The sequence below is a fragment of the Sorex araneus genome, chromosome X (assembly GCF_027595985.1).
Source record: "Sorex araneus isolate mSorAra2 chromosome X, mSorAra2.pri, whole genome shotgun sequence".
NCBI classification, from domain to species: domain Eukaryota; kingdom Metazoa; phylum Chordata; class Mammalia; order Eulipotyphla; family Soricidae; genus Sorex; species Sorex araneus.
Window position 1 is genome coordinate 166929071 of NC_073313.1, and position 26992 is coordinate 166956062.

Below are 26992 nucleotides of genomic sequence, written 5' to 3' on the forward strand. Positions count from 1 at the left end.
CTGTGCCCATGCTGCTTTTCTGAGCACACCCGGCGATGCTCAGGGGTCACTCCTGGCTCTGCACTCAGGAATTACTCCTGGCGGTGCTCAGGGGACCCTATGGGATGCTGGGAATCGAACCCAGATCGGCCGCGTGCAAGGCAAACGCCTTTCCCACTGTGCTATCGCTCCAGCCCCCTCAGGGGACTATTTATATGTGGTAACGGGGCTCGAACCCAGGTCAGCCACCAGCAAAGCACACCCGCCCGCCCCTCCATACTGTTGTGAGTTCCTGAAGATTTTTTTTTTTCTTGCTTTTTGGGTCACACCTTGAGAGGCACAGGGGTTAACTCCTGGCTCTGCACTCAGGAATAACTTCTGGTGGTGTTCAGGGGACCCTGTGGGATGCTGGGAATCGAACCCGAGTCAGCCGCATGCAAGGCAAACGCCCTCCCCACTGTGCTATCGATCCAGCCCCCCCGAAGATGTTTTGACATCAGAAAACCCGAGACCTGCCTGCAACTTTGTCCTTTGTCCATTGGGTATATTTTGTGTTTCCATATGTTGGGGCATTTTCCCCCTTGCCCCATTTCTGGGGGGGGGGTTAGACAGCTGGGATTTTGGTTGAGATTGAAATGATGTGAGGAACACACCATCCCTGGAAGCTAGCGCCTTGATTACCACCCGACATGCCGTTAGCAAAACCGGGGAATTCAGCAAGGTCGCAGGATCAGGAGAGATAGCACCGCGGGGACGGCACTTGCCTTGAACGAGGCTGACCCAGGTTGGATCCCCGGCACCCCACAGGGTCCCTCAGCCCCCCACCCCCACCCCCACCCCCGTGCAAAGCCGGAAGTCAGCCTTCAGCGTTGCCGCATGTGGCTCCCCCAAACAAGACCCAAATCAAACCAGAATCAAGGCACAGCCATCAGTTGCCCATCTATACATTAAAATAACGGTGAAAATAAAACAAAAACAAGAGCCCTCCATAGCCATAAAAGGAACAGGATATTCGGGAAGCGGCTTAATCACGGGGAGGAAAGGTTTCGTGCAGGAAAAACGATGAAATATTCTCCGGCCTCCATATTCTGCGTTCAGGGCCATGCTGGGCCGAGGCCAGACAAATCTGGAAAATTTGAACAGAAGCTTTTTGTTTGTTGTTGATTCGGGGCCACAGACAGCAGTGCTCAGGGCTGACTCCTGGCTCTGTGCTCAGGGATCACTCCTGGTGGTGCTCGGGGGACCCTATGGGATGCCGGGGATCGAATCTGGGTCGGCCGCGTGCCAGGCAGATGCCCTCCCCGCTGAGCTATGGCTCCAGCCCCGAAATATTCTTAATAAATATATTGAAGGAAATTTCAACTTCAGTACTTGATTCCTCACTACTTATTTATTGGTGAGGGCTCCGCATTTGTTCAAAAAATTCCATCTAGGGGTCCGAGCATCTGTGGTCTCGACTAGGCCCCGGGAGGACTGGGGGTGCGACGGGGGCATGGAGGGACCCCCAAAGGGACCCCCAAAGGCTGGTGAGTAGGATCGTGCTGTGTGGGCCAGAGGCTCTGGGTCTGGGGGTCTCGGGAGGGTCTAGCGTGTTGTTTGGACCCTGCAGTGCAGAGCTCGTGCCGTCTCCCTCCACGGCTCTGCCCAGCCGTCTCTGTGCTTCAGACACTCATTATTTAAGAAACAGCCATTTCTGTTTCTGGCGAAGGTCACCCCTTGCTTTTCCAGGGGTGCCGAGTCCCCCACGAGGCCCCCCTCACGCCCATCTGTGTGGCTGAATTTTCTGGCTCCTGATTTTTTTTTTTTTGGTGTCTGGGCCACTTCCGGTGATGTTCAGGGGTGACTCCTAGCTCTGCCCAGGGATCACTCCTGGTGGGCTCAGGGGAACCCTGTGGGGGCCCAGGGATTGAACCCAGGCCAGCTGTGTGCAAGGCCAGCGCCCACCCCGCCGTCCTGTTGCTCTGGTGCCTCGAGGCACCGCTCGGATCCGTTCTGGGGGCCCCGTATGGGGTGCTGGGGGCCCAGCTCCAGCCAGCTGCGGGCAAAGCAAGCGCCCTGCCCACGGGACCGTTTCTCCAGCCCCCGATTACTTATTATTCTCCAAAGCCCAGCCCATGTTTTTTAACAGGAGCGGCAAGAGCCCCTTTTAACTGGGGAAATATTTTTATAAATAAAATAAGGGCCACCGCCTTCATTTTGCCAGCTAAGCACCCAACACCAGCCCCGGAGGTTTCCGGAGACTGGCAGGGGCCCCTTGGCACGTGCCCGCGTGTCCTGCAGCATCTGATTGATGGTCTGTGCGCGGAGCAGGGACGCCCGGCGGCGGGTGGGCCCTGGACCCCCGGGTGGGTGGCTCAAGGCCTGGGTCCCCCGCGTCTCGTCCGGCCCCTCGCCCCCCCAGTGCCAAGGTCCTGGCAGGCGCGCCTGGCGCCCCCCCCACACCCCCAGGACCAGCCGTTCGCCCCGCCCCAACTCCCACCCAGCCTGGGGCTGGGGGGTCACGGGTCCAGCCGCTGGCCTGGGCCCCTCTGCACCCCCCCCAGATGGATCCCGGGGGAGGGGGGAAGAGGCGCGCGCACCCCGCACCCTGTGCCCGGGTGTTGGGGGGGCCGTCGGGGGGCGACTGGGACCCCCGGGGAGGGCGGCCGCGCGGCCCCGCCAAGTCCATCCCGGGCTCCGGGCAGGGGCGCGGCCCGGGCCAGCGCTGACCGCGCGGGCGGAGCCTGCAGGGGCCCGGGCCGGACGCTCCTTTGTGGCCAGAGGCGCGCGGGGGCCGGGGCGCGGGGCGCGTGTCCGAGCCGGGAGCGCGCGTGTCCGCGTGTCCGCGGGGCGCGCGCGCGCGTGTCCGGGCCGGAGCGCGCGCGCCGGGCAGGGGCGCACCATGCCGCGGGCCGGGCCGCAGCTGCACCCCGAGGATGAAAGCGCCGTGGCCAGCTAACATGGTAAGGGGGGGCGGGCCGGGGGACCCCCGGGTGGGGGCCAGGGAGGCCCCCTCCCCGCGCCCCGCGCGCGCCCCCCAGCGCGGCCCCCGCGCCTTGGGCAGTGGACACTGAGCGGCGGCCAGCAACCCCCCCCCTTCCTCTCCCAAACTTTTGACCGGGACGCGGATGCGGGGGAGGGGGGCTGCTTCGGCACTTCGGGGGGCTTTTTAAGCAAATGGGAACTACTTTACTCCCCCCCCAGGCCTCCCCCCACCCCGCCGCGCGCCCCCGCTGGCTTCACTTTGGGGGTCCCCTCCCCTCCCCCAAGCCATGGGTGGGGGCCAAGCGGCGAGGTGGACCCCGGGCACTGCCAGACACTTGTTTGGGTCTCGCAGGGGAAGTCTGAATAACCCGGAGGCTTACAAAAGCGCCCAGGAATTCTTCTTTTTACTTTTTTTCCCTTCTTCTTCTTCTTCTTCTTTTTTCCCTTTTCCTTTCTTTCTTTCCCCTTTCCACTTAAGGAGGAGAAGTTGGGTCAGGAGGAGAGCGGAGTTTTTAAGGAGGAAAGGCAAAGGCTTGCAAAAGAAAAACAAAACAAACAGCAAACCCGGGCCAACCTCTCCTGAGAACTCCGGGGCACGGCCAGGAGAGAATCCCATGGAAAAAGAGGGGGGTCCCGTGGCCCAGGACGTCCCCCCCTTCCCCCCATCCGGTGGCAGGTGGGGGGACTCAGCCCTCGCCCCCCGCCCCTCCGGGCTGAGGGGTCCGGCTGGAATCGTGATTTTAAACAGCCCACCAGGGCTTGTGACCCCGGAGCCGCCTCGTAAAGCCGAGGAAAAGAATTGCCAGGAACCGAGCGGGGAAAACAACAATGCTTTAAAAAAAAAAATTTTTTTTTTCTGATCTTTTTATTTTTCCTTTCTCTTTCTCCCCCCCTCGGCGTGCCAGAGCTCCATTCAGGACTGGGGTGAAGAGGTGGAGGAAGGAGCGATTTACCATGTCACCCTGAAAAGAGTCCAGATCCTTCAGCCCGTGAATAAAGGTGCAAGATGGCTGGGTGTAAGTACAGCCCCGCCCCCCCCCGACCCCCCCCAGGGACCCCCACCCCGGCCTCTTCCTTGCTCCCAGCCAGCCACTCCTGGTGTCTGCACCGTTGCGTTTGGGTGGGACTGTTTGCCCGGTGGTGGGGGGGCTTTGGCAGGAATTCAGAATTTCCCGGGAGCATCTGGGGGTGAGATGGCACCAGGGGACATCTGCCCCCTGCCCTCCTCCGGCCCCCTGTGGGGTTCAGAGTAGAGCACTGCAGGGGTCGTGGGAGACCAGGATCCCATCCCCGGCGCCCCCAGACATAAAAAGGAAGGGCTTGGGGTGTGGGGTCGCCCCCTGGCCTCTCTCGGCCCCTGCTGCTGGGTAGACCCTTTTGATTTTCCAAAAGTTCTTCATCATAGATTTTTTTTACTTAGTTATTGCATTTGGGTCCCACCCGGCCATACTCAGAGCTGACTCCCGGCTCTGCACTCAGGGATCGCTCCTGGCAGGGCTCGGGTCGGGGAGACCCTATGGGATGCCCGGGATCGAACCCGCATCGTCGGCCGAGTGCCAGGCCAGCGCCCTCCCCGCGGGGCTGTCTCCCCGGCCCCCTCGGGGGAGATGGTGTTTTACCCCCGACCCAGTGAGCTGTGGGAAAGGGAGAGTCGACCCCCTAGGCTGGGGGCCCCGTGGTCACCCCCACTCACGGGGTCACTGCCTCCCCCAAGCCCGTGGAGACGGGGCCCCAGGAAGCGGTTGGTTCCTGACCGTGGAATCGGGCACCCCCCTCCATCCCCCCCTTAACCCATTCCACTGGGGAAGCTGTTTTGGTCCCTCTGAGAATTCCAGACTTAATTAAATGTGCCTCTACCGCAGAGCCACAGCCAGCAACAGGGGGCCAGTTCCCGGGAGCGTGTGGGCCGGCCGGGCGTGTTGTTCCTCTGCATCTTCCCCCCCCCCCCCCGCCTGTGACGTGGGGGGGCCAGGGAGGGGGGAGGGGGCTGCCCAGGTCAGGAAGTGGCGGAGGCTGGACTCTACCCCCTCCCCCGGAGCCTGCCTGATCCGCCTCCTGTTCTGGGAGTTAGTTCTGTGTTGGGGGCGGAACTGCAGGCAAGAATGCCACGGGCTGTGTGCCCCCCCCGCCCGCCCCCCAGGACAGTTCCAGGGCCCGGCCGGGCTGTATCTTGCTGCTGATAGCGGGGCCCCTGGTGATGGGGGGGGAGATTTCTGCCAGGCCATGAGCTGAGCTGAGCTGGGAGGGGGCAGGATGCAGAAACCTCAGGCTGGTCTGGTCTCTGTGTCCCGGGGGTGTCTGTCTGGGGGCACTTAGCTTATTTTTTATTTTATTTTATTTTATTTTATTTTTGCTTCTTGGGTCACACTCGGCGATGCACAGGGGTTCCTCCTGGCTCTGCATTCAGGAATTAACCCCTGGTGGTGCTCAGGGGACCCTATGGGATGCTGGGAATCGAACCCGGATCGGCCACGTGCAAGGCAAACGCCCTCCCCGCTGTGCTATTGCTCCAGCCCCCGGGGGCACTTAGCTTATTTATTTATTTATTTATTTATTTATTTATGATTTTTTGGGTCCCACCCGGTGATGCTCAGGGCTGACTCCCGGCTCTGCACTCAGGAATCGCCCCTGGCGGTGCTCGGGGGACCCTAGGGGATGCCGGGGATCGAACCCGGGTTGGCCACGTGCCAGGCCAACGCCCTCCCCGCGGTGCTCTCGCTCCAGCCCCGGGCACCCAGCTTTTACGGGCAACCAGGGGTTCCCTTGGGTCATGCCCAGCTGACCCTCCCTGACCTCCGTCGCCGGGTGTGGCCTGGCCGCCCCAGGTTCCCAGGCAGTGCCCCCCCCCCCCCGGGGCTGGGCCTGTCCCCTCTTGGGCTGGGGTCATCTAGCCCCTCGCGGGGACCTGGCTGCAGCTCGTGACAGAGGGGGAGACAGCCTGGGCGCGGCGAGGACAGGTCGCCCCCTGCCGTCGGCTCGTTGGCGCGGGCGGGCTTGGGAGGAGTGGACGGTCCAATGGGTCCTTTTTCCCCTTTAAGTCCCCGGCCTTGGGGTCCCTTGATGGCCATCTGAGAAGTGACTCGAGAACGTGCCCGCCTTCCGGGGCTCCCTTTGGGGACGGAAGCTGCGGGGGGTGCGGGAGGGTCGCGAGCTCCTGGGAGAGGGGCTGGGGGTGTCCCCCGAAGTGGGGGCCCTGCGTGGGGGAGCAGGCCCAGGGCCCCTCTGAGGGCAGCGCCTCTGTCTCTAATCCCCTGGGGGGCCCTGAAGCCCCCTCCCATCATTGCCGGGTGGGCCCATTGGGACGGCCGGGGAAATGGGTGTGGGCAAGAGAACGGACTTGGGGGTGTCGGGGTGCACGTGGGCCCTGCTAGGGTCGGTGGGGTCAGTGGTCAGAGCTGGGCCGCCTGGTGCGGAGGCTGGAGGCAGCGGCCCCACCTCAAGGGACAGTCAGGGCCCCTTGGGGGCAGACTCCCCACCGGGGTCTTTATCTTGATAAAGATGAATGTTTTGTGGCGGTGTCTCCCCTGGGAATGGAATTAGCGTGAAGGTGTGAGCTTGTGAATGAGTGGAGGGGGGTGGGAGTGAGAAGGACCCGTCGGGACGGTGGGAGCTAGAAGGACCAATCGGGATGATGGGAGTGAGAGGAGCCAATAGGGATGATGGAGTGAGAAGAACCAATCAGGGAATGATGGGAGTGAAAGGAACCAATCAGGGCGAGACGGGGGCGAGAGGAACCAATCAGGGCGAGACGGGGGCAAGAGGAACCAATCAGGGCGAGACGGGGGCGAGAGGAACCAATCAGGGCCGTGATTTATACTCACTCCAGCCCCGTGCGCTCCAGAACCGCTTTAGGCCTCGGTTGCACGAAGTCTAAAGCTCTGCCGTGGAGCAACTTAAGAGCCGCGGGTCCGGGAGCCCATCCCAGTCACTGTGACGGATGGGCCGGGTCGACCCTGCGGGGAGGCGACCCTCCCATCGCGTGGTGGGGGGGGCGCCCCCAGAGGGCCCAGAAGAGCGGGCGTTTGAGGATGGGCTGATGAGGAGGGGTTGGGTGGGGGTGGGTGGGGGGTGGTGGGTGGTGGGGGCGCCGCAGCCACAGAGCTTGGCACGGGGCAGGGGGCTCTAAGCGTTTGCTTGGCACAGATAGGGGGTGGTGAGTGGGCGCCGCGTGCAGGAAGTGGCCGGGGAGGCAGGGCCGCCTCCTCCCGGCAGGCAGGCGGGTCCCAGGGAGCAGCCTCTGCCCGCAGGGCGCGGGATTACAGGGGGCCGTGCAGGGAAACGTGTAATTGTGTCTGCAGGGCCCCCTGGGGAGGTCCCGGGCATGGCCTGTTCCCTCTTCCCCCTTCCAGACCCAGTGCCCCCTGCGGCCGGCCCTTTCCCCGACCCAGGGACACGGGAACGGCCGCTGCCCGCCCCCCTTCCTCGCCCAGTGCCCCCCTCCTCCCCCACCCCCCGGGATAGCGGCCACAGAAGCGCCTCCTCCTGGGAGCCAGGCTTTGGTCGAGATGCTCCCGGTCCAGTGCTCGGCTGGTTAAATGTGGGAAGAGAAAGGGGGCATTAGCAGGAGGAAGGCGGCCGCACTCCCCAGAACTAACACTGAGACACCCCCCCAACACACACACATAGGCCCCCAGGTCCCCGGGCCTTTGCCACTGCCCCTATTTAGGGGGTGCAGCCTGCTGGGTCCCTCGATGGCTCCTAGGATATTGCATGGCCGGGGGGTGGGTGGGCAGGGGGTGCCGAGTCCCTCGGGCCCCCCTCTCCGTGCTGCATCTGCAGGAATCATCCTTCCCCACCTCGGACCCACGACGCCTCCTGCTTGCTTGTGAGGTGAAGCAGTGGGTGTCGCCTGGTTCTCCTCCTCCCGCTGTCCCAGCCCGGGTCCCCCACGGGCATCATCCTGGGGTCCTTGGGTGCGCCCTGCAACGTCCTTTCCGGGTCTCTGGCAGCCCCTGGCCCCCTGCCCTCCCCCCGACCCCCCTCCGCTGCGGACGGAGGAGCTGGAAGCAAGCGTGTGTGTGTGTGTGTGTGTGTGTGTGTGTGTGTGTGTTTGGGTCCTACCCAGCGATGCTCAGGGCTGACTCCCGGCTCTGCACTCAGGAATCACTCCTGGCGGTGCTCAGGGGACCCTGTGGGATGCCGGGGATCGAACCCCGGTTGGCCGCATGCAAGGCAAATGCCCTCCCGCTGTGCTGTCATTCTGCCTATTTCCTTTCCCCTCTTCCCCCTTCCTGCCCCGCGCTCCTGTGCTCAAAACAGTCTCGGGGTCTCTGCTGTCCCACCCACCGCCCCCCGCCCCCGCCTGTTTGCAGCTGACTCTGGGGCCACCGTCCCCTGGCCAGCAGGTGTGGCCCCCAAACCAAAACTAAAATAAAGAATAACGGTATAAAATATCCAGAATCTCCCCCACCTCTGAAGGGACAGCCCGAGTGGTGCTCAGGCTCCAGTGCTCCGCTGGCCGTGCCCAGATGTGCAGGCTGGACGGCTTAGTGCTCAGGCCTGGCGGTGCCCCCGAGCCCTGGGTTGCACCCCCACCCCCCGACCCCGACCCCGACCATCCAGAGAACCTCAGAGAAGGTTCCGAGTGATGTCACAGACGCGTCCTGGGCGACCGGCCCGTGCGAGTCAGTGCAGGAGGAGCCTTGGGGCCTGGAGCACGTCCCCCCCACTGAGGCCACCGCCCGGGGACACTGCGGTGGGGCCCGCAGCCCAGGGGCCGGACGCAACAGCCCTGATCCAGGCAAGGAGAAGGTCCACAGTTAGACAGCTCAGCCTGGTTTGTTTCGGGGGCTCCACCCAGCAGTGCTCAGGGCTCACTCCTGGCGGGGCGCAGGCGACCCGGGTGGTGCCAGGGATCGGACCCGGGTTCGCCGCGTGCCAGGCCAGCCCCTGAGCCCCCCGACTGTCACTCTAGTCCCTGCGGCAGAAATTTGTATTTTGAGATTTGATTGGAAGAATCAAATTTTGGGTCCCACCCGGCGATGCTCAGGGCTGACTCCTGGCTCTGCACTCAGGAATCACTCCTGGCGGTGCTCGGGGGACCCTAGGGGATGCCGGGGATCGAACCCGGGTCGGCCGCGTGCCAGGCGAGTGCCCTCCCCGCTGGGCTATCGCTCCGGCCCCTCATTTTTCTCTTTAAGTCTCAGGAGCTGTCGAGGGAGCCCAGAGCCATCGTGAGTGTGACAGGCCCCCCCACCCACCGTCACCAAGTCCCTCAGCCCGGCCGGCTCCCTCGAGCGCTGCCACGAGCTCAGAGCAGGGCCCCTGAGCCCGTCTGGCCCCAGTGCCCCACGTCCACTCAGTGACAGGCTGGCTCTGTCTGTGCCAGAGCTCCTGAGCCGGGTCCTGCCAGCGAGTCTTACGGGTTTTCCGAGCAGCAGAGGCGTGACAGGCAACAGGCCCATGTGCTCTTATATTTTGGGTGCGCATGCACATGTGTGTGCATGTGTGCATGTATGTGTGCACATGTGTGCATGTGTGCTTGTGTGCATGTGTATGTTCATGCATGTGTGTGTATGTATTGTGCATGTATGTGCATGTGGTCATGTGTGCAGGTGTGCATTTGTGTGTGCATGTATGTGTGCACGCATGTGCGCATGCGTGCTTGTGTATGTTCATGCATGTGTGCATGTATTGTGCATGTATGTGCATGTGGTCATGTGTGCATGTGTGCATGTGTGTGTGCATGTATGTGTGCACGCATGTGCGCATGTGTGCTTGTGTGCATGTGTATGTTCATGCATGTGTGTGCATGTATTGTGCATGTGTGTACATGTGGTCATGTGTGCATTTGTGTGTGCATGTATGTGTGTGCATGTATACATGTATGCGGTGCACATGTGTGCGCATGTGTGTATGTGTGTGTGCGTGCATGTGTGTGTGTGTGTGTTTGTGCTACCCTGGAGTTCCCTGGGGCCATCGTGGGCTCCCAAGGCCCCCGGTGCTCCCTTGAGCTGTGCAGCTGGGGGTGACCCCGTGCGGCCTCCCTCGTGTCCCCCGGGCTCTATATTCGAGGGGCCCCTGTGACCACCCGCACCCCCCAGCGCCCCCTCCCTCCTCTGGGGCAGCCCCCAGGGCCAGGGGAGGGGCGCCCAGCGCGGTGGCCTTGGCGAGGCTGGAGGGGAGACGGGCTGACCGGGTGGCCGGGACAGCGGGGCCAGGGGACGTGGGAGTCGGGAGCGCAGGACGGGGCAGGGACGGGAGCCGAGTGAAGGGGAGGGGTGCGGCACTGTGCTGGGGGGCCGGGGGCAGAGCCACGGGACTCGGCGAGGCTCGCTCCCCCCGGGCTGTCGATTCTGACGGCGCCACTCGGTGCCCTGTGCCTGCCCCCCGCCCCCCACCCCATCTCCCGCCGCCCCCCCCCCCGAGCAGGGCCTCTGGTGGGAACATGGGGGTCTGTGGTTCCCCCCTGTGGGATTCTGGGGCTTTTTTTTTTTCGGGGGGGAGGGAGTTGTCGTAAAATCTTTGCGATGATTCTGCAGAGACACAGGCCGCCGCCCACTGGTGGGGCCCCCCATGGCCCTCCCGCTCAGAGGAGGCCCCCCCGAAGTCTCCTTCGCACCCCGGCCCCCGTGAGAGCCCCCGTGTCGTCCCGATCCGGGTGGGGACAGAATCCGCCCCCTCGCAAAGGCACTCGCTGCGGAGTGTCCAGGAGGCTCAACTGTGACCTGGGACAGAGTCCAGCTGGGGGGGCCGGGGGCAGGGGGGCAGCCCGGGCTCAGCCGGCCGCTCCCTGGAGGGTGAATCTGGAAACTCCAGGGCGCCGGGAAACAGTTTGGCAGCCTCGGTGCCGGGGGCTGGCCGGTGGGGGCTGCGGCTAAGGCCGAGTCCCCCCCCCCATCCCGACCCTTCTCCGCCCCCAGCCGCCCTCGGGGGAAGCAGGGCTGCGTGCTCCGGGAAAGCCACTGGGCCCGTCCTGCCCTGCCCGCTCTGGCTTGCCGCCAGTGACGGGTCCCGGCCACCTGCAGCCCCTCCTCCAGGCTGTCTCCCCGGGTTTCCTGGCCTCACTCCCGCCCGCCCCCAGCACCCGCCGTGTCACATGAGCCCCAGGCTGGCCGGGACGACGCACTTGGTTCGTGCCAGTGAACAGACACTGGCATCGGGGCCCCAGAGCAGTGCCCGGGGCTGTCCAGGCCCCCGGGGGCTGGGGTTGGATTCGTCTCCGTGCCAGTCATGGGGCCGGGCATGGCGAGGGAGGGAGGGGAGGGACGGGCAGCCGACCCTGACTCAGGGGTGGGGGGGCGTGGAGGGCTCGGGGGTACCTGGGGTGGGGGGAGTTCTCTGAAATCCTTATTCCCGGCCCCAAGGGAAGGATTTGCCTGGAGGCGGGATTTGCACTGGGGACTTTCAAGGCGGGTCAGAGGTCAGGCCGGTGGCCTCAGAAAGGGGCTGGTGGGGGGTGTTCCCTGCAAGACCCGCTGCTGGTCACCCCCTCTGTGGCTGTCTTGGTCAGGGCTGGGTTTTTGTCTGTCTTCGCTTGGGCAATGCTCAGGGCTGACTCCCGGCTCTGTGCTCAGGGGGTTTCACGCCTGCTGGGCTCAGGGAACCCTGTGGGCTGCCAGGGTTTGAATCCGGGTGGGCCGCGTGCAAGGCAAGGGCCCGAACCATTACGCTCTCTTTCTGACCCTCAGGTCTGTTCTCTAAGTTCCGCTTTTGGGGAGGGGGGTGTTGTTCCCAAGCCATGTTCTGGGGCCCGGGGGCCACTCACGGAGATGCATGTTCACAGATGTGCACGTCTGCACGTACCCATGTGCTCACATGCGCGGACAGGCCTTCAAACCCTTGTACGCAGTCATGTGTACACACTCAGGCCCAGATGACATGCCCTGGCATAGCAACATGCATACGCTCACATGCTTTCACACGTGTACACGCATTTGCACAAACACAGGCACACACCCACACCCACGTACAAACTCCTGCTCCTGCTTGTACACACGTACATGTGCACACACATTTGCATGCCTGTATGCATACACAGTCACAGACAATCCCCTGCACGCCCGCTCTCCAACTCTCACCAGCTCAACACGCGTGCACACACATGTATGCACACACGTATTTGCACACCTGTATGCACAGTCACAGGCACTCCCCTACACCTGCTTTCCAACTCTCACCGGCTCACACATGTGCACAGGTGGTTCCTCATGCATACACTGTGCACACGCATGTATGCACGCACGCATATTTGCACACCTGTATGCACACAGAGTCACAGACACTCCCCCATGCTCACTCTCCAGCTCTCACCAGCTCACATGTGTGCACACGTGGTTCCTCGTGCACACACACGTATGCACACGTGGGGCAGGGCCGGAAGTGGGCCGGGCTCCGCCAGGCCGCCCGCGTGCGCGGCTGGTTTCCGTCGGCTCCGCCCTGACCCTGCGACCCTCCCCTCAGGTGGAAGGGGACCAGCTGCCCACGGGCCACACGGTGAGCCAGTACGAGACGTGTAAGATCCGCACCATCAAGGCGGGCACGTTGGAGAAGCTGGTGGAGAACCTGCTGACGGCCTTCGGGGACAACGACTTCACCTACATCAGCATCTTCCTGTCCACCTACCGCGGCTTCGCGTCCACCAAGGAGGTGCTGGAGCTGCTGCTGGACAGGTGACGGGGGCCTCGGCAGGGGGTGGCTGTGGGGGGGTCACTGAGGGCGAGTCCGGCCAGCCCTCGGCCTGATTGTGCCCTTTCTCGCTCCTGTCACACAAATTTCTGTCAGAGTGACCACGGCCGGCAGGCGCGCGGGGGTGGGAGAGTTGGGGCCGGACTGGGCGGGTGGGGGGGGGCTCTGTGGGCTGTTTCATGGGGGGGACACTCCATGTCGCCGTCGTGACTCGAACTTGGCCCCTCGGAACTTCATCTCCCCGGGAGCCGGTGCTGAGAGCGAGTGACGGTTCTGCCGGATGCTGCCCCCGACGGGAGAGGCCTCGGCCCAGTCCTTAGGGATTTGGTTTTGGGCTTTCGGGTCCCACCCGGCGATGCTCAGAGCTGACTCCTGGCGGTGCTCTGGGGACCCTAGGGGATGCCGGGGATCGAACCCTGGTCGGCTGCGTGCCAGGCCAACGCCCTCCCCGCTGGGCTATGGCTCCAGCCCCGTATTTTTGACCATTGTCATCTAATTAGTGGTCTGTGGTTTGTGTCTGAAGAACTTTGTTCTTTGCTCATCATAGGTTGGAAACCTATTTCTCCTTTGTCTCTTGGTCTTAAAATGTGGTCACACTGTCACTGTCACAGTCGTCCTGTTGCTCATCGATTGGCTCCAGTGGGCACCAGTCACGTCTCCATGATGAGACTTGTGACTGTCTTTGGCATCTCGAATACGCCACGGGGAGCTTGCCAGGCTCTGCCGTGCGGGCGGGATCCTCTCGGTAGCTGGCCAGGCTCTGCGAGAGGGATGGAGGAATTGAACCCGGGTCGGCCACATGCAAGGCAAACACCCTACCCGCTGTGCTATCGCTCCAGCTCTCTCTCTCTCTCTCTCTCTCTCTCTCTCTCTCTCTCTCTCTCTCTCTCACACACACACACACACACACACACATATTTAATTTTTTTTTTCTTTTTGAGTCACACCCAGCAATGCACAGGGGTCACTCCTGGCTCATGCACTCAGGAATCACCCCTGGTGGTGCTCAGGGGACCATATGGGATGCTGGGATTCGAACCTGGGCCGGCCGCGTGCAAGGCAAACGCCCCACCCGCTGTGCTATCACTCCAGCCCCATATATTTAATTTTTAAACTTTTATTTTCTAAAGTAGTTCATAATATTTGATGACATCTAATATCCAAACACCAATCCCACCCCCATGACACCTTCCCGACACCGTATTTCAGATGTTTCCATCCCGAACCCCAACCCCTGCCCCAAAGCAGAACCAAAATCATTTATTCTATATTGTTTGTTCTGGATGAATGAAGACGTAACGTTTTCAGCTGCCAGGGCTGGGTCCCTTGGGGCGGGGAGGGGTCTCACCTGCCCCCCTCCAGGGCGCCCCAAGCCTGGTGCGGGGTCTGGTGGCATGGCTATGGCGAGTATCGTGGTTTGCTTCTTTCCGGGAGAGACGTTGTATGTATTTTTATTTTATTTATTTATTTATTTAAAATTAATTTATTCTTTTATTGAATCACCATGTGGAAAGTTACAAAGCTTAAGTCCCAGTTATATGCACACAGAGTCACAGATACTCCCCTATGCCCACTCTCCAGCTCTCACCAGCTCACACGTGTGCACACGTGGTTCCTTGTGCAAAGTTACAAAGTTTAAGTCCCAGTTATACAATGCTCGAACACTTTCACCAGTGCACATATTCCACCACCAAGAACCACAGTGTACCTCCCTCCCGCCCCGCCTGTGTAACTGATAAATTTCACTTTCACTTTACTTTGATTACATTCAATATTTCAACAAAAAACTCACTCTTATTGTTTAGGGGGGAGAAACTCCAAACAATAATTGCGTATGTATTTTTAAGTGAAGACACCGTATGAAGAGTCTGGTAACGCTGCCATTTCCGACCACCTTTTTTCGTCGTCGTTTTGCTTTTCATTCTGGGGCCACACCTGGCGGTGCTCGGCGACCACTCCTGGCAGGGCTCGGGGACCGTACAGGGGCCTGGGGACCGGATGGGGGTCGAATGCAAGGTGAGCGCCCTGCCCGCTGCACTATCTCTCCGGCCCCCACTTCTGACTCTCTTGAGAAGGGAATTTTAAAATTCGATCCTGGGGTCGGAGAACTTCTCAGCTTTGCGTGCGGGGAGTCCTGGGTCTCACCCCTGAACACCCGATGTCCCGAGCACACAGGCCTGGCCCCTGAGCCCGGACACTCCCAGGTATGGTCCAAAAGCCAGGCCTGCCCCCCCCCCCCCCAAATAATTCTTTTTTAAAAGTTCATTTCCAATACGGGTGAGGGGATTTGTGAGGGGATTTGTTTTGCTCTTTTTTTTTTGTTTTTTCTTTTCTTTTCTTTTTGCTTTTTGGGTCCCACCCGGCGATGATCAGGGCTGACTCCCGGCTCTGCACTCAGGAATCACTCCTGGCGGTGCTCGGGGGACCCTAGGGGATGCCAGGGGTCGAGCCCGGGTCGGCTGTGTGCCAGGCAGACACTCCCCACTGTGCTATGGCTCCAGCCCCTGCTCCGTGTTTTTCGAGGGGGTTCGTATTCAGGGATACGGTCTTTCATGGACATCCCTACCCCTGTGCTAAGCGGACCCAGCACTGGTTACGGTTTGTACGTGGTGTATGTGAGGTTTGTAAGACGCTGGGGGAGGCCTGGGGTAGGGACGGATTGATCGGAGAGTCATTTCTCTCTGATGTGTTTGTTTGTGTAACAGCCCAGGTCTTTAAACAGAATGCAAAGAATTATTACGTATTTTCTCTAGAAAATTCTCGAAAGAAGGGGGGAAGGCAGGAAGTGTGTGTGTGTGAATTGACGGAGGCCTCGAAACTCAAAAGCCCTCCCCAGGTTTTCTTTTTCTTACTTTTTGGGTCCCACCCGGTGATGCTCAGGGCTGACTCCTGGCTCTGCACTCAGGAATCACTCCTGGTGGTGCTCGGGGGACCCTATGGGATGCCGGGGATCGAACCCGGGTCAGCTGCGTGCCAGGCAAACGCCCTCCCTGCTGTGCTCTCACTCCAGTCCCTGGTGTGGGTGTTTTCGAACGACCTGCCGGCAGTTGCTTGTTGGGGCGGTGTGAAGGCCCCAGCAGCTCCCAGCCGGCCCTGTCGCTGGCCCCGCGGGGACCATCCCGGCCTGACGTTCCTGCTTTGAAGGCAGCGGGGCCCGGCGTGTCCCCTCGGAGAGGAGATCTGAAGCCGGGCTCTGGCTTGCTTCGAGGCTCCAGCCCCTGCTCAATCTGGAACTGATTATTTTCTTGGGCTGGAAAATACCACACATACACACACTCACACACACACACACACACACTCACACATGCACACTCACACACACACTCATTCACACACACTCACTCTCACACACACATACACACACTCACGCACACACTTACACACGCACACACACACACCCCTTCAGCGGAGCCCCCTGGCCGCCCCAGCTCTGTGGCACGCAGTCCTGGGGTAGAGACCCGGTGACCCCGCCGGGCCGGGCCTCCCTCTCCTCTCTGGAGTCAGCACTGACTTTGGACTCTGCCCCCGGCCCGAGTTCATGCCGCGCCCAGCGGCCCCGGGCCTCCCCCCAAGAGTTCTCAGGTGAGCGTGGCCTCTCCCAGCACTGTCGGCCCTGCAGGACTCGGTTGTCTCAAACCTCAGAGACCCACGCGTGTTCCAGCGTGTTCTTCCGTCATGCCGTTAGCGAGAGGACAGGAGTTGGTGGCTGGCCCTGCCTGCCAGACGCAGGCCTGCCGCTCGACTGCGCCTCAACTTCCCCCTCTGAGCTGTCACCCGGGCTCCTGGGCAGTTTCTGGACCCTTCTCTCTGTGTCTCTGTGTTTCTGTTTCTCTCTATCTCTGTCTGTCTCTCTCTTTTTCTGTCTGTTTCTCTCTGTCTCTCTGTCGCTATCTCTTTTTGTTTCTGTCTGTTTCTCTGTCTCTGTGTCTCTGTCTCTCTGTCTCTCTGTCTCTGTCTCTCTTTGTCTCTATCTCTCTGTCTCTGTTTCTCTGTCTCTCTCTGTTTCTGTTTCTCTGTCTCTCTATCTCTGTCTCTCTGTTTCTGTCTGTTTTTCTCTGTCTCTGTCTCTGTCTCTGTCTCTCTCTCTGGCATTTCTGAAACCAGGAGAAAGTACAGTCGAGGCAGACAGTGTCTCCACAGGAGAGGAAGTCTCGGCCCCGGGTCCCGGTTGTGAATCGGGCGTTAGTTCCCAGAGCTCGGGCGCCCGGGTCTGCGCGGCCGGCCGTTCTCCCACCAGCTGGGGAAGACGTTCATTCTAGCAGCCTCCGGACGGTTCCAGGAGCTGCTGGGAGGGGGCAGCTTCCTGCCTGCGGGGCCGCCTTTCCCACAGCCGGCTCGGCCGGGAAGGGGAGCAGGGGACAGGCTCTCCCGAGGACGCTGCCGGGGGTTCCTCAGAGCAGCAGGCCGACGGCGAGACGGGACGGGCGGCGTCCGGCCGCGGGGAAGGCGCCTGACAGGACGCGGCCTGGTCACCGCTTGCCCTCGGCCTGCTCAAGAGCAGAGAATAACGGCACAGCAGCCTGGCAGGGGCGGGGGCCGACGGGGGGGGGCGAGTCCTCCCGAGAGACCCTCAGAGACGAACTCGTGCAGATCGCGCCTGTCTTAGTTTAGATTTTTTTTTGGTTCTTCGGGTCCCACCCGGCGATGCTCAGGGCTGACTCCCGGCTCTGCACTCAGGGATCACTCCTGGCGGTGCTCGGGGGACCCTAGGGGATGCCGGGGATCGAACCCGGGTCGGCTGAGTGCAAGGCAAATGCCCTCCCCGCTGTGCTGTCGCTCTGGTTCCATCCCATCTTTTATTTTATTTTATTTTATTTTATTTTTTTTGCTTTTGGGGTCCCACCCAGCGGTGCTCAGGGCTGACTCCCGGCTCTGCACTCAGGAATCACTCCTGGCGGTGCTTGGGGGACCCTATGGGATGCTGGGAATCGAACCCTGGTCAGCCGCTGTGTGTGTGTGTGTGTGTGTGTGTGGGCCCGTGCTCTCCGGCCAGTTTCGGCCCCTCAGCCTTGGGACCCTTCTCCTTCCTCCCTCCCCGGCCTGGGGCCCGAGGTTTGCCCTGCGACCTCCTTCCTCGGTGGCCCCCGGCCTTGTCCCCCCTGTCTTGCTGCCCTGCGGCCCCGAGGCGCCTCCTGCTTCCTCCCGAGCCGGCCCGAGCTGGAAGCCTCTTTCCTGCCCCCAGCCCGCGTTTCCACTGGGGATTTCCTTTTCCTCCTCGGTGGCGGCTGCCCCGCGGTGCTTTCTGGACGCCCAGCGTCCTCGCGTGCCGACGTCCCCTCCCCGTCTGGGGCGCCGTCTCCTTGGGGGGGCTGGGGCCCCCCCAAAATACCCTCTTTCTCCTCAGAGTGTGAAACGAAGAAGTCAGAAAACAGAGAAACAAGCTCCTTTCACAGCCCCCAGCGCCCTGAGGCTGGAGGGGCAGCACAGCAGGGAGGGCGCTGGCCTGGCACGCGGCCGACCCGGGTTCGAGCCCCGGCATCCCGTAGGGTCCCCTGAGCACCACCAGGAGTGGCCCCTGGTGGCGTCAGCTGGGCCCCACGTTATCTCTTAAGGCACAACACTCGGGCTGGAGCCATAGCACAGCGGGGAGGGCGTTTGCTTTGCATGCGGCTGACCCAGGTTCGATTCCCAGCATCCCATAGGCTCCTGAGCACCGCCAGGAGTAATTCCTGAGTGCAGAGCCAGGAGTCAGCCCTGAGCATCGCCGGGTGTGACCCAAAAAGCAAAAAAAAAAAAAAAAAAAAAAAAGATGCAACAAAAATTCTCTTTCCTTTCCTGCTCGGCCGCCCTTGACCCCTGCCCTTGACCCCTGCCGCGTGTGGCCCTCCCGGCAGGCCTGACTTCCTTTCTCTTGTTTGTCGGGGCTTCTGCGCGCTCTGCGCCTGCCGGGTGCAGGGGACCCCGTGTGTGTGGGGGGGGCAGCGTCCACCCTGGGCCTTGACCTTCTAGCCAGCCCCCAGTTTTCAGTGCATTGTCTGTTGACTGGCCTCTTGGCGTCCGTTCGGGCGTCCAGCCCAGGTGGGCCCCGAGACGGACCACCCGGGGTCCCAGCGTCCTTGGCAGTCGCAGAGTCTCCGGAGATTGGGGGGGAGGTGGGTGACGGGTTTGGACCCCGCCCAACAGTGCTCAGGGCTTACTCCCGGCTCAGTGCTCAGGGACCACTCCTGGTGGTGCTCGGGGGACCCTAGGGGATGCCGGGGATCGAACCCGGGTCGGCCGTGTGCCAGGCCGGCGCCCTCCCCGCTGTGCTATCGCTCCGGCCCCCCGGAGTGATGCCTGAGTGCTGAGTCTGGAGTGCTGAGTCTGAGCACTGCTGCGTGTGCCCGCCCCCCCATGGTTGTGTTTTAGGGGGCTGCAGACCCCATCGGGCCACCCCCTCCCCTGGCCGCCTTCCCGGCCCGCCCGCGGGGCCACTCCCCTGCATTCCTCTCATTCCGCCCTCCCCGACTTCCTCCCCCTGCCCCTTCCCCGGCCCCAGGAAGCTGCTCCCCGTGTGGCTTCCATTTCCGGCTTAGGATCGAGCAGCCTCGAGCACTCAGAGCTCAGAGCAGACCCTGTCCAGGTGCCGAGGGGGCTGGGGGTGACCGCCAGCGCCAGGAAGGAGTTTTAAAGAGCCTGGGCTGCCCCCCACTGGCCCCAACCCATCCCTTCCTCTGCTCTGCTCCGCTGCCCCAGGGCCTTTGCACGGCTGTCCCCTCCCCTCCGGAGCTGCCCCGAGGAGCTGCCTCTCGGCTCCCCCGACTGTGGCCTCACAGCTGGCTGACTCCTGAGCCACAGGCACAGAACACGGACGGCCCAGCGCACGCATCATGCGCCAGGAGTGCCGGCTGGGGACTGAGCCTGCCCTTGGGAGCTGGGAACAGGGACCCCGTGGAGCCCGGGAAGCTCGAGGGCTCCAGCCTCAGTCAGCTGAGATCAAAGCACGGTCGCCGTGGTGGGGCTCTGGGGTGCCCCCACCCCTGCAGGCTGCAATCTCGGACCCGCGTACTCACGGCGTCCTGGGAGACAGGTGGCAGAGGACCCGATCCCTGGGCCTCCCCCTCTCACACAGGGCCTGAGAGCAGTGAATCCCCCCGTGGAGATCCTGTGGGAGGAGCTTCCTGCACGTCAGTGCATCCTGGGCAGATGTGATGTATGTCACTGCATCCCAGGTGCAGATGTGATGTATGTCACTGCATCCTGGGCACAGATGTGATGTATGTCACTGCATCCCGGGCAGATGTGATGTATGTCACTGCATCCTGGGCGCAGATGTGATGCATGTCACTGCATCCCAGCGCAGATGTGATGCATGTCACTGCATCCCGGGCGCAGATGTGATGCTTTATCTCGGGGGAGGAGGAGCGAGGGGACGACCCTTAGGTGGAGCGTCCTTATCAGGGTGCTGGCACTCTGGCACTGAGCGGTAAGGCACCTTCCTTAGGGGAACCACAGTCCCAGCCCTGGGGTCTCCCCGAGACCCTGGTCCCGTCCCCTCTCCCCAGGCTGCCCCCCTCCCCGAGTCGGCCGCAGTGCCCACCAGTCACACACTGTAGCGCTGTTTCCTCTCTCCCTGGTCATCTTTAGTCCTCGGTAAACCATTGCTCAGGGCAGGGCCGGGGGTGTGCGGGGGCCCTTCCCTCCTGCCCGCGAGGGTGGGGGGACGCAGGTCAGGTCCTTCCATCTGGCCCTGACGCCTGCCCCGTCTCCCCTCGGGGCTCTCCGCGCCCCTCGACAGCGTGAACACACGTGTGTGATGTGCCCTGACGCCTGCTGGTGGCTTGTCAGGGGCGCCCCGGGCTGAGGGGGGCTCCTGGGGACCCCCGAGGCGTCCCAGCCCTCCCGCCGAGCCCTCGGAGCCGGTGGCTCTGTTTCGGGGGCCACACCAGGCGGTGCTCGGGGGGTTCTTCCTGGCTCAGCCCTCGGGAATGACTCCTGGGGCCGGGATCGAACCCGGGTCGGCAGGGAGTGCCAGACAGAGGCCCTCCCTGCTGTCCCCCAATGCCCAGGGTCTGGGGCGGGGTGGAAGGTGGGTGGTCTCTGCAGGTCCTCCCGGCCCCCCGCCCCCCGCCCGGCGCTGGCTCCTGTCCCCATGCCGTCTTCACCCGTTAACCAGGTGTCTGGTGCGGGGCCCCGGCCAGGGTCCAGGTGGAGCCGCTGCCCCCCGCCGAGGCCCACCCGTGGCCCGCAGGGCTGGGGGGAGGCGGCCTCCCGGGCCAGAGCGGGGGTGGGGCGCGTAGAGCCCACCGTGGCCGGGCTCCGTCGGCTGTGCCGGGTCTCGACTCACCCCGGGGCCCCCAGACCCCCGTCCCCAGGCCGGGCCGGGTGGGCTCTGCCTCCAGAAGGTTCCAGAACGCTGGGCGGGGGGGACCACTCTGGGCGGCCGGGCCAGGCGGGTGTGGCCCGTGCCAGGGCCGTTCCCCACGCACGGGGCGTCGCGGCGCCGTGGGGGCCCAAGCGGGCCCGGGGTCTGTGTCCAGCAGCCCCACGGACTGACCGTCTGTCTGTCTGTCTGTCTGTCTGTCTCCCGGGCAGGTACGGGGACCTGACGAGCCCCTATGGCTCAGACAACGGGACCCCCGTCTCGCCGGAGAGCAGGGCGGCCATCCGGAAGTGAGTGTGCGTGTGTGTGTGTGTGTGTGTGCCTGTGTGTCTGTGCATCTGTATATGCGTCGGTGTGTTTGTATATCTTTGTGTCTTTGTGTGTTCGTGTGTGTCTGCGTGTCTGTGTGTCTGTATATGTCTTATCTGTGTGTGTTGTCTGTGTAATGTCTGTGTGTGTGTCTCTGTGTGCATCTGTGTCTGTGTCTCTGTGTGTCTGTGTCTATGTGTGTGTGTGTCTGTCTCTGTGTCTGTCTGTGTGCGTGTGTGTGCCTGTGTGTGCGTCTGTATATGTCTGTATATGTCGATGTGTGTGTTTGTGTATCTTTGTGTGTTCGTGTGTGTCTGCATGTCTGTGTCTGTGCGTCTGTACATGTCTTATCTGTGTGTGTGTCTGTGTGTATCTGTGTGTCTGTGTGTGTGTCTGTGTGTATCTGTGTCTGTGTGTGTGTCTGTGTGTCTGTGTGTGTGTGTCTGTGTGTGTCTGTGTGTGTGTGTCTGTGTGTCTGTGTGTGTCTGTGTGTCTGTGTGTGTGTCTGTGTATCTGTGTGTCTGTGTGTCTGTGTGTATCTGTGTGTCTGTGTGTGTGTGTCTGTGTCTTTGTGTGTCTGTGTGTGTGTGTGTGTGTGTCTGTGTGTGTGTCTGTGTGTATCTGTGTCTGTGTGTGTCTGTCTGTGTCTGTCTGTGTCTGTGTGTCTGTGTGTGTGGGGTGTGGACGAGCGAGGTCACCAGAGGGGGAGTTTGTCGGGAGGGACCTAGGGGACGGACACAGGTGGTCATGGGGTGGGTGGAGGGGACGGACACGGGGTCACGGGATGGCCAGGGGGTGCCCGGGGGCGCAGTGGCCTCTCTGCCGTCCGGCTGGCCTCGCTGGTCTCTTCCTTCTGCCTCTGCGGTTCCGGGCGCGGTTCCGGCAGCTGCTGGAATGAGGAATTCCGGCCGCTTCCTGGGGCAGGAAGGGGGGGCCAGGCCTGGTGTCTGGTTTTGGGGCCCACAACCCTCCCCCCTGCAGGAAGCCGGGGACGGCCCCCCACCCCCTCCAGGACCCCTGGCCGGGCTGTGGCGTGACCCCCGGGGAGCCGGGATCGCCGGGCTGTGACCCGAGTGCAGGGTGTGTGGTCAGAGGTGGGCCCGCCCTGTCCCGTCCCCCTGCTGCGGGCGCCCGCGTCCTGCCCGCGTGTCTCTGTCCCCGACTCCTTCCAGGCCGGGGCCTGGGACGCGGGTGCGAGGGCCGCCCGAGCTGTGTCCCTTCCCGCTTCCGTGTCGGGGCCGGGGGACCGTCGTGGGCAGGACGCCAGGGTGTGTCGGGGTGCAGCCTGTGCTCGTGTGTGTGTGGGGGGGGGGACTGCCGTGTGTTTACATGTGGGGCTTTGCGTGCATGTGTGTTTATGTGTGTCCGTGTTTGTGGGGAGTTTGTATGCACATGTGTAGATTTCCGTGTGTGGGGTTTCGTGTGTGTCCGTGTGTGTGCATGTGTATTGACTGCTCAAGGTGTGTGGAGGGTTTGGGTGTATGCACGTGTGCTCACGTGCGTGCATATGTGTGTTTATGTGGAGATTTGTGCGTGTTTGTTCATATGTGGGTGTTGGCATGTGGTTGTGTTTGTGAGTATCCACATGTGTGTGCATGTGTGTATGTTTGGGGAAGTGTGATGTGTTTGTATGTGTGTTTGTATATATGTGCACATGTGTGTTTTATCTGTATGTGTCTACCTATGGTGTTTGCCTGTGTCCTGTGTGTGTGCGCATACACGTGTATTTATAGGTGTGTTTACCTGTTGGGTTTGCCTGTGCCCATGTGTGTGTGTGTGCATGTGTGTTTATCTGTGTGTCTACCCATGGTATTTGCCTGTGTCTGTGTGTGTGAGCATACACGTGTGTTTATGTGTGTGTCTACCTGTGGTGTTTGCCTGTGTCCGTGTTTGTGTGTGTACACATGTGTTTATCTGTGTGTCTACCATGGTGTTTCCTGTGTCCATGGGTGTGTGAGCATATACGTGTGTTTATCTGTGTACACGTGTGTTTATCTGTATGTGTGCACGTACATGTGTGTTTATCTGTGTGTACACGTGTGTTTATCTGTATATGTGTGCACGTACACGTGTGTTTGTGTGTCCACACTCCTCGCTCCTTCCCTGCCGCACAGCTGTCCCTCTTGTCTGCCCTGTGTGTCCCTCTGTGTGGCTGGGTGGGCGGGCGTGTCACCCCTTCCCATCCCCATCCTCCCGTGTCCCATGTGCAGACGCCCCCTTGCCCGCCGTGGCCCCTGGTTCTCCCTCAGGCCCGTCCGTCCACCACAGGGGGGCCCGAGGGGGGCTCACACCCACCGCCCTCCCCCCCGCAGCGCCATCGCCTCCATCCTGCGGGCCTGGCTGGACCAGTGTGCCGAGGACTTCTGGGAGCCGCCCGGCTTCCCCTGCCTGCAGCGGCTGCTGGCCTACCTGCGCGCCGCCATGCCCGGCTCCGACCCCCAGCGCCGCGCCCAGGCCCTGCTGGAGCAGTTCCAGAAGCAGGACGCGGACTCGGACAGTGCGTGCCGGCCCGGGGTCTCGAGTGCTGGCGGGGGGGCCCGGGGGTCTCGGGGCTGCTGGCGGGGGGGGTGCTGGGGGTCTCAGGCTGCTGGCGGGGGCCCCCGGGGGTCTCGCGTGCTGGCGGGGGGCTGGGCTTTGGAGAGAGCCGGGCGGGGGGGACAGGCGTGGCGGCCTCTGCCCTTCTGGCCACGGGGCCCCTCGGGGCTCTGAGAACACAGAGGGGGGACTGAGGGGTCCCATGGCCCCAGGGAGTCTGGAGGGCAGCCCCCAAAGAGGGGGGAGGAGAGAGAGGGAGAGAGAGAGAGGGAGGGAGAGAGGGGGAGAGAGCTAGGGAGAGAGAGAGAGAAAGAGGGAGAGAGAAAGAGGGAGAGAGGGAGAGAGGGAGAGGAGAGGAGAGAGGGAGAGAGGGAGAGAGAGAAAGAGGGAGATAGAGCTAGAGGAAGACAGAGAGGGAGAAAGAGAAGGAGGGAGAGAGTGAGAGGAGGGAGAGAGAGGGAGAGAAGAGAGGGAGAGAGAAAGAGGGAAAGAGGGAGAGAGGGAGAGAAAGAGGGGAGGAGAGAGCATGAGAGGGAGAGGGGAGGAGAGAGAGGGAGAGGGAGAGGGACAGAGGGAGAGAGAGGGAGGGAGAAAGAGGGAGAGAGAAAGGGAGAGAGGGAGAGAGAGAGGGAGAGGAGAGGAGAGAGGGGGAGGGGGAGCGAGGGGGAGCACCAGGAAGCAGGGGAGGGGTCTGGCGCCCACCCAGGCGGGGCTGGCCGCAGGCCAGCGGTGACTCACCCCTGCAGAATGCTGGAATCCCAGGGCTCCCCCCAGAGGCCCCTCAGCCTCCGCCCCTCCTCCAGCCTCCTGGCTGCCCTGGGAAAGGCCGCAGGGCCGGGCCGCCCTCCCAACCGCCCCCCTGCCCCGCCCCACACAGCGCCCGCCCCGTGCGTCCTGAGCGGGAAGGAAGTGGAAGCAGGGACCAGCCCGGCCCCCTGCCCTCCCCCCAACCCCCGCCATGGGGTGTGGAGTGGGGGTGATGGTGAAGTCAGGGGGTTCCCGGGGTCTCAGGAGCAGCATCTGGGGAGGGGAGTGGTGACGGCAGCGGTCATCAGCGACGTCACAGGCCTGCAGTGACGTCACGGTCACCCACGAAGGCTGCTGGCTGGCAGTGACATCACGGGGCAGCTGTGACGTCATGGGGAGCTGTGATGTCACGGGGCAGCTGTGATGTCACGGGGCAGCTGTGATGTCACGGGGCAGCTGTGACGTCACGGGTCAAGGGTGAGGCCGCGGCTGGTCCTGCTGTCTCGGGCTCAGGCCCCCTCCCCCAGGCCCTGCCCGAGCCCCCTGTCGGGGAGGGGCACTGTTGGCTCGCCTGGACCCCTGGAGTAGAGTCCCGAGGGGCGGGTGCGGGAGGGTCCGAGGGGCTGTGGGGTGCGGCCCCCCCCACACTTGGTCTGGCCGCAGGGGACGTGCCCCGGGGATCGGGGGCTCCGGGACCCTGCACCTCAGGTGGGGGCTCAGTGGGGGGGCTCCGAGGGGCCTGCCCAGCCCCGCCCACCGCCACGGGCCCTGTCCCCCCCAGACGGGCCCGGCCTGCCCTGCGGCCTGGACGGGGAGGACGAGCTGGAGGTGGGCGGCCCCGCCGAGTTCTCCTGCTTCCCCGAGGATGTGGTGGCCGAGCAGCTGACCTACATGGACGCCGTGAGTCTAACCCTAACCCAGAGCCCCGGAGGGAGGCTCTCCTGCCCGGCCCCTCGCCTCGGGGGTCCTCCGGGGGTCCCCGTGGGGGGGACCCCTGAAAAGATGGAGTGACCCTATGGGCCCTGGGCTTCTTGTTTTGCTCTTTGGGTCCCACCCGGCGATGCTCAGGGCTGACTCCTGGCTCAGTGCTCAGGGCTGACTCCCGGCTCTGTGCTCGGGTCACTCCTGGTGATGCTCGGGGGACCCTGTGGGATGCTGGGGCTCGAACCCGGGCCGGCCGTGTGCCCGGCCCATGCCCCCCCCTGCTGTGCTGCCGCCCCAGGCCGCCCTCCGTGCCCCTTCCCGCCCCCATCGGGCCCCGGGAGTCGCCGTGGAGTGGGCAAGGCCCGGGGACTCCCCCTGCTCTCTCTGCAGCAGCTGTTCCGGAAGGTCGTGCCCCACCACTGCCTGGGCTGCGTGTGGTCGCGGCGGGACCGGAAGGAGAACCGGCACCTGGCACCCACCATCCGCGCCACCATCGCCCAGTTCAACGCCCTCACCCAGTGCGTGGTCAGCACCACGCTGGGCGCCCGAGAGCTGAGGCCCCCGCAGCGCGCCCGCCTCATCGAGAAGTGGATCAACATTGCCCACGTGCGTGCCGGGCGGGTCACGGGGGGGGGGCCCTGCACCGTGGCCGGGGACCGTCCTTCCTCTTTCCCCCTCATGCCTCCTTCCTGCCGGGCCGGCATCCTGCTCACACACACACAGACACACACACACACTCACACACACTCATACACACATATACACACATACACACATATACACACATACACATACACACATACACACAGACACACACACATACACACATATACACACATACACACATACGCACACTACACACATATGCACACATACACATATACACAGACACACACATACACACATACATATGCACACATACACATACACACAGACACACACATACACACATACACATACATACATACACATACATACATGCATACACACATACATACATACATACACACATACACACATACGTACACACACATACACATACACACACATACACACATACATACGCACACTACACACACATACACACATACACACACATACACACATACACACACACTCATACACTGTCACACACACACACTTACACATATCATCTCATATACGCCTGTCTCTGTTTTCATCTCCCTTTTTTTCCAGTTTCTCTCCCTCCCTCTCCCTCTCTCCCGCCTCCCTCCCTCTCTCCCTCTCTCCCTCTCTCTCTCTCCCTCACACACTCGCTCTCCCTCCCTCCGTGTCTCTCTCTCTCTCTGGCTCTCATTTACAACCTTTCTGTAAAGCGTTTGCCTCTGCGTTGGGTCCGGCATGGTTGGTGTCCGGGGTGCCGAGGGAGATGGGCGTCTCCCTTCTCCCTGGGGGGCGTTTCCCCCTTGTTGGGGGACCTCGGGGGCTGCTCCTGGCTCTGCACCGACAGTGCTTGGGGGCCCCGTGAGGTGTCAGGGACCCGACCGGAAGTGGCCACTAGCCAGCCCTCTCGAGGGGGCTGTGCAGACGCCGCCCCGGGGTCCCCCTCAGGCCGCTGCAGCCGATGGTTCCTGGGAGCCCCCA

At 62.6% G+C, this 26992-nt stretch overlaps 1 protein-coding gene across 2 annotated transcripts in view; it reads left to right on the forward strand.

Annotated features, from left to right (window-relative positions):
* Positions 1–2806: 2806 nt before the first annotated feature.
* The window catches only part of RGL1 (ral guanine nucleotide dissociation stimulator like 1), a 33722-nt gene continuing 9536 nt past the window's right edge, over positions 2807–26992 (forward strand). The window contains exons 1-7 of one of the 2 annotated variants that reach the window (XM_055120605.1): positions 2807–2921; positions 3849–3959; positions 12346–12554; positions 21085–21162; positions 23494–23678; positions 25245–25363; positions 25781–25993. In XM_055120605.1, coding sequence (XP_054976580.1) covers positions 2895–2921; positions 3849–3959; positions 12346–12554; positions 21085–21162; positions 23494–23678; positions 25245–25363; positions 25781–25993 — 942 coding nt within the window. In that variant the 5' untranslated portion in view covers positions 2807–2894. Of the gene's footprint in view, positions 2922–3848; positions 3960–12345; positions 12555–21084; positions 21163–23493; positions 23679–25244; positions 25364–25777; positions 25994–26992 lie in introns of both variants that reach the window. The other variant, XM_055120604.1, reaches the window with a different exon arrangement.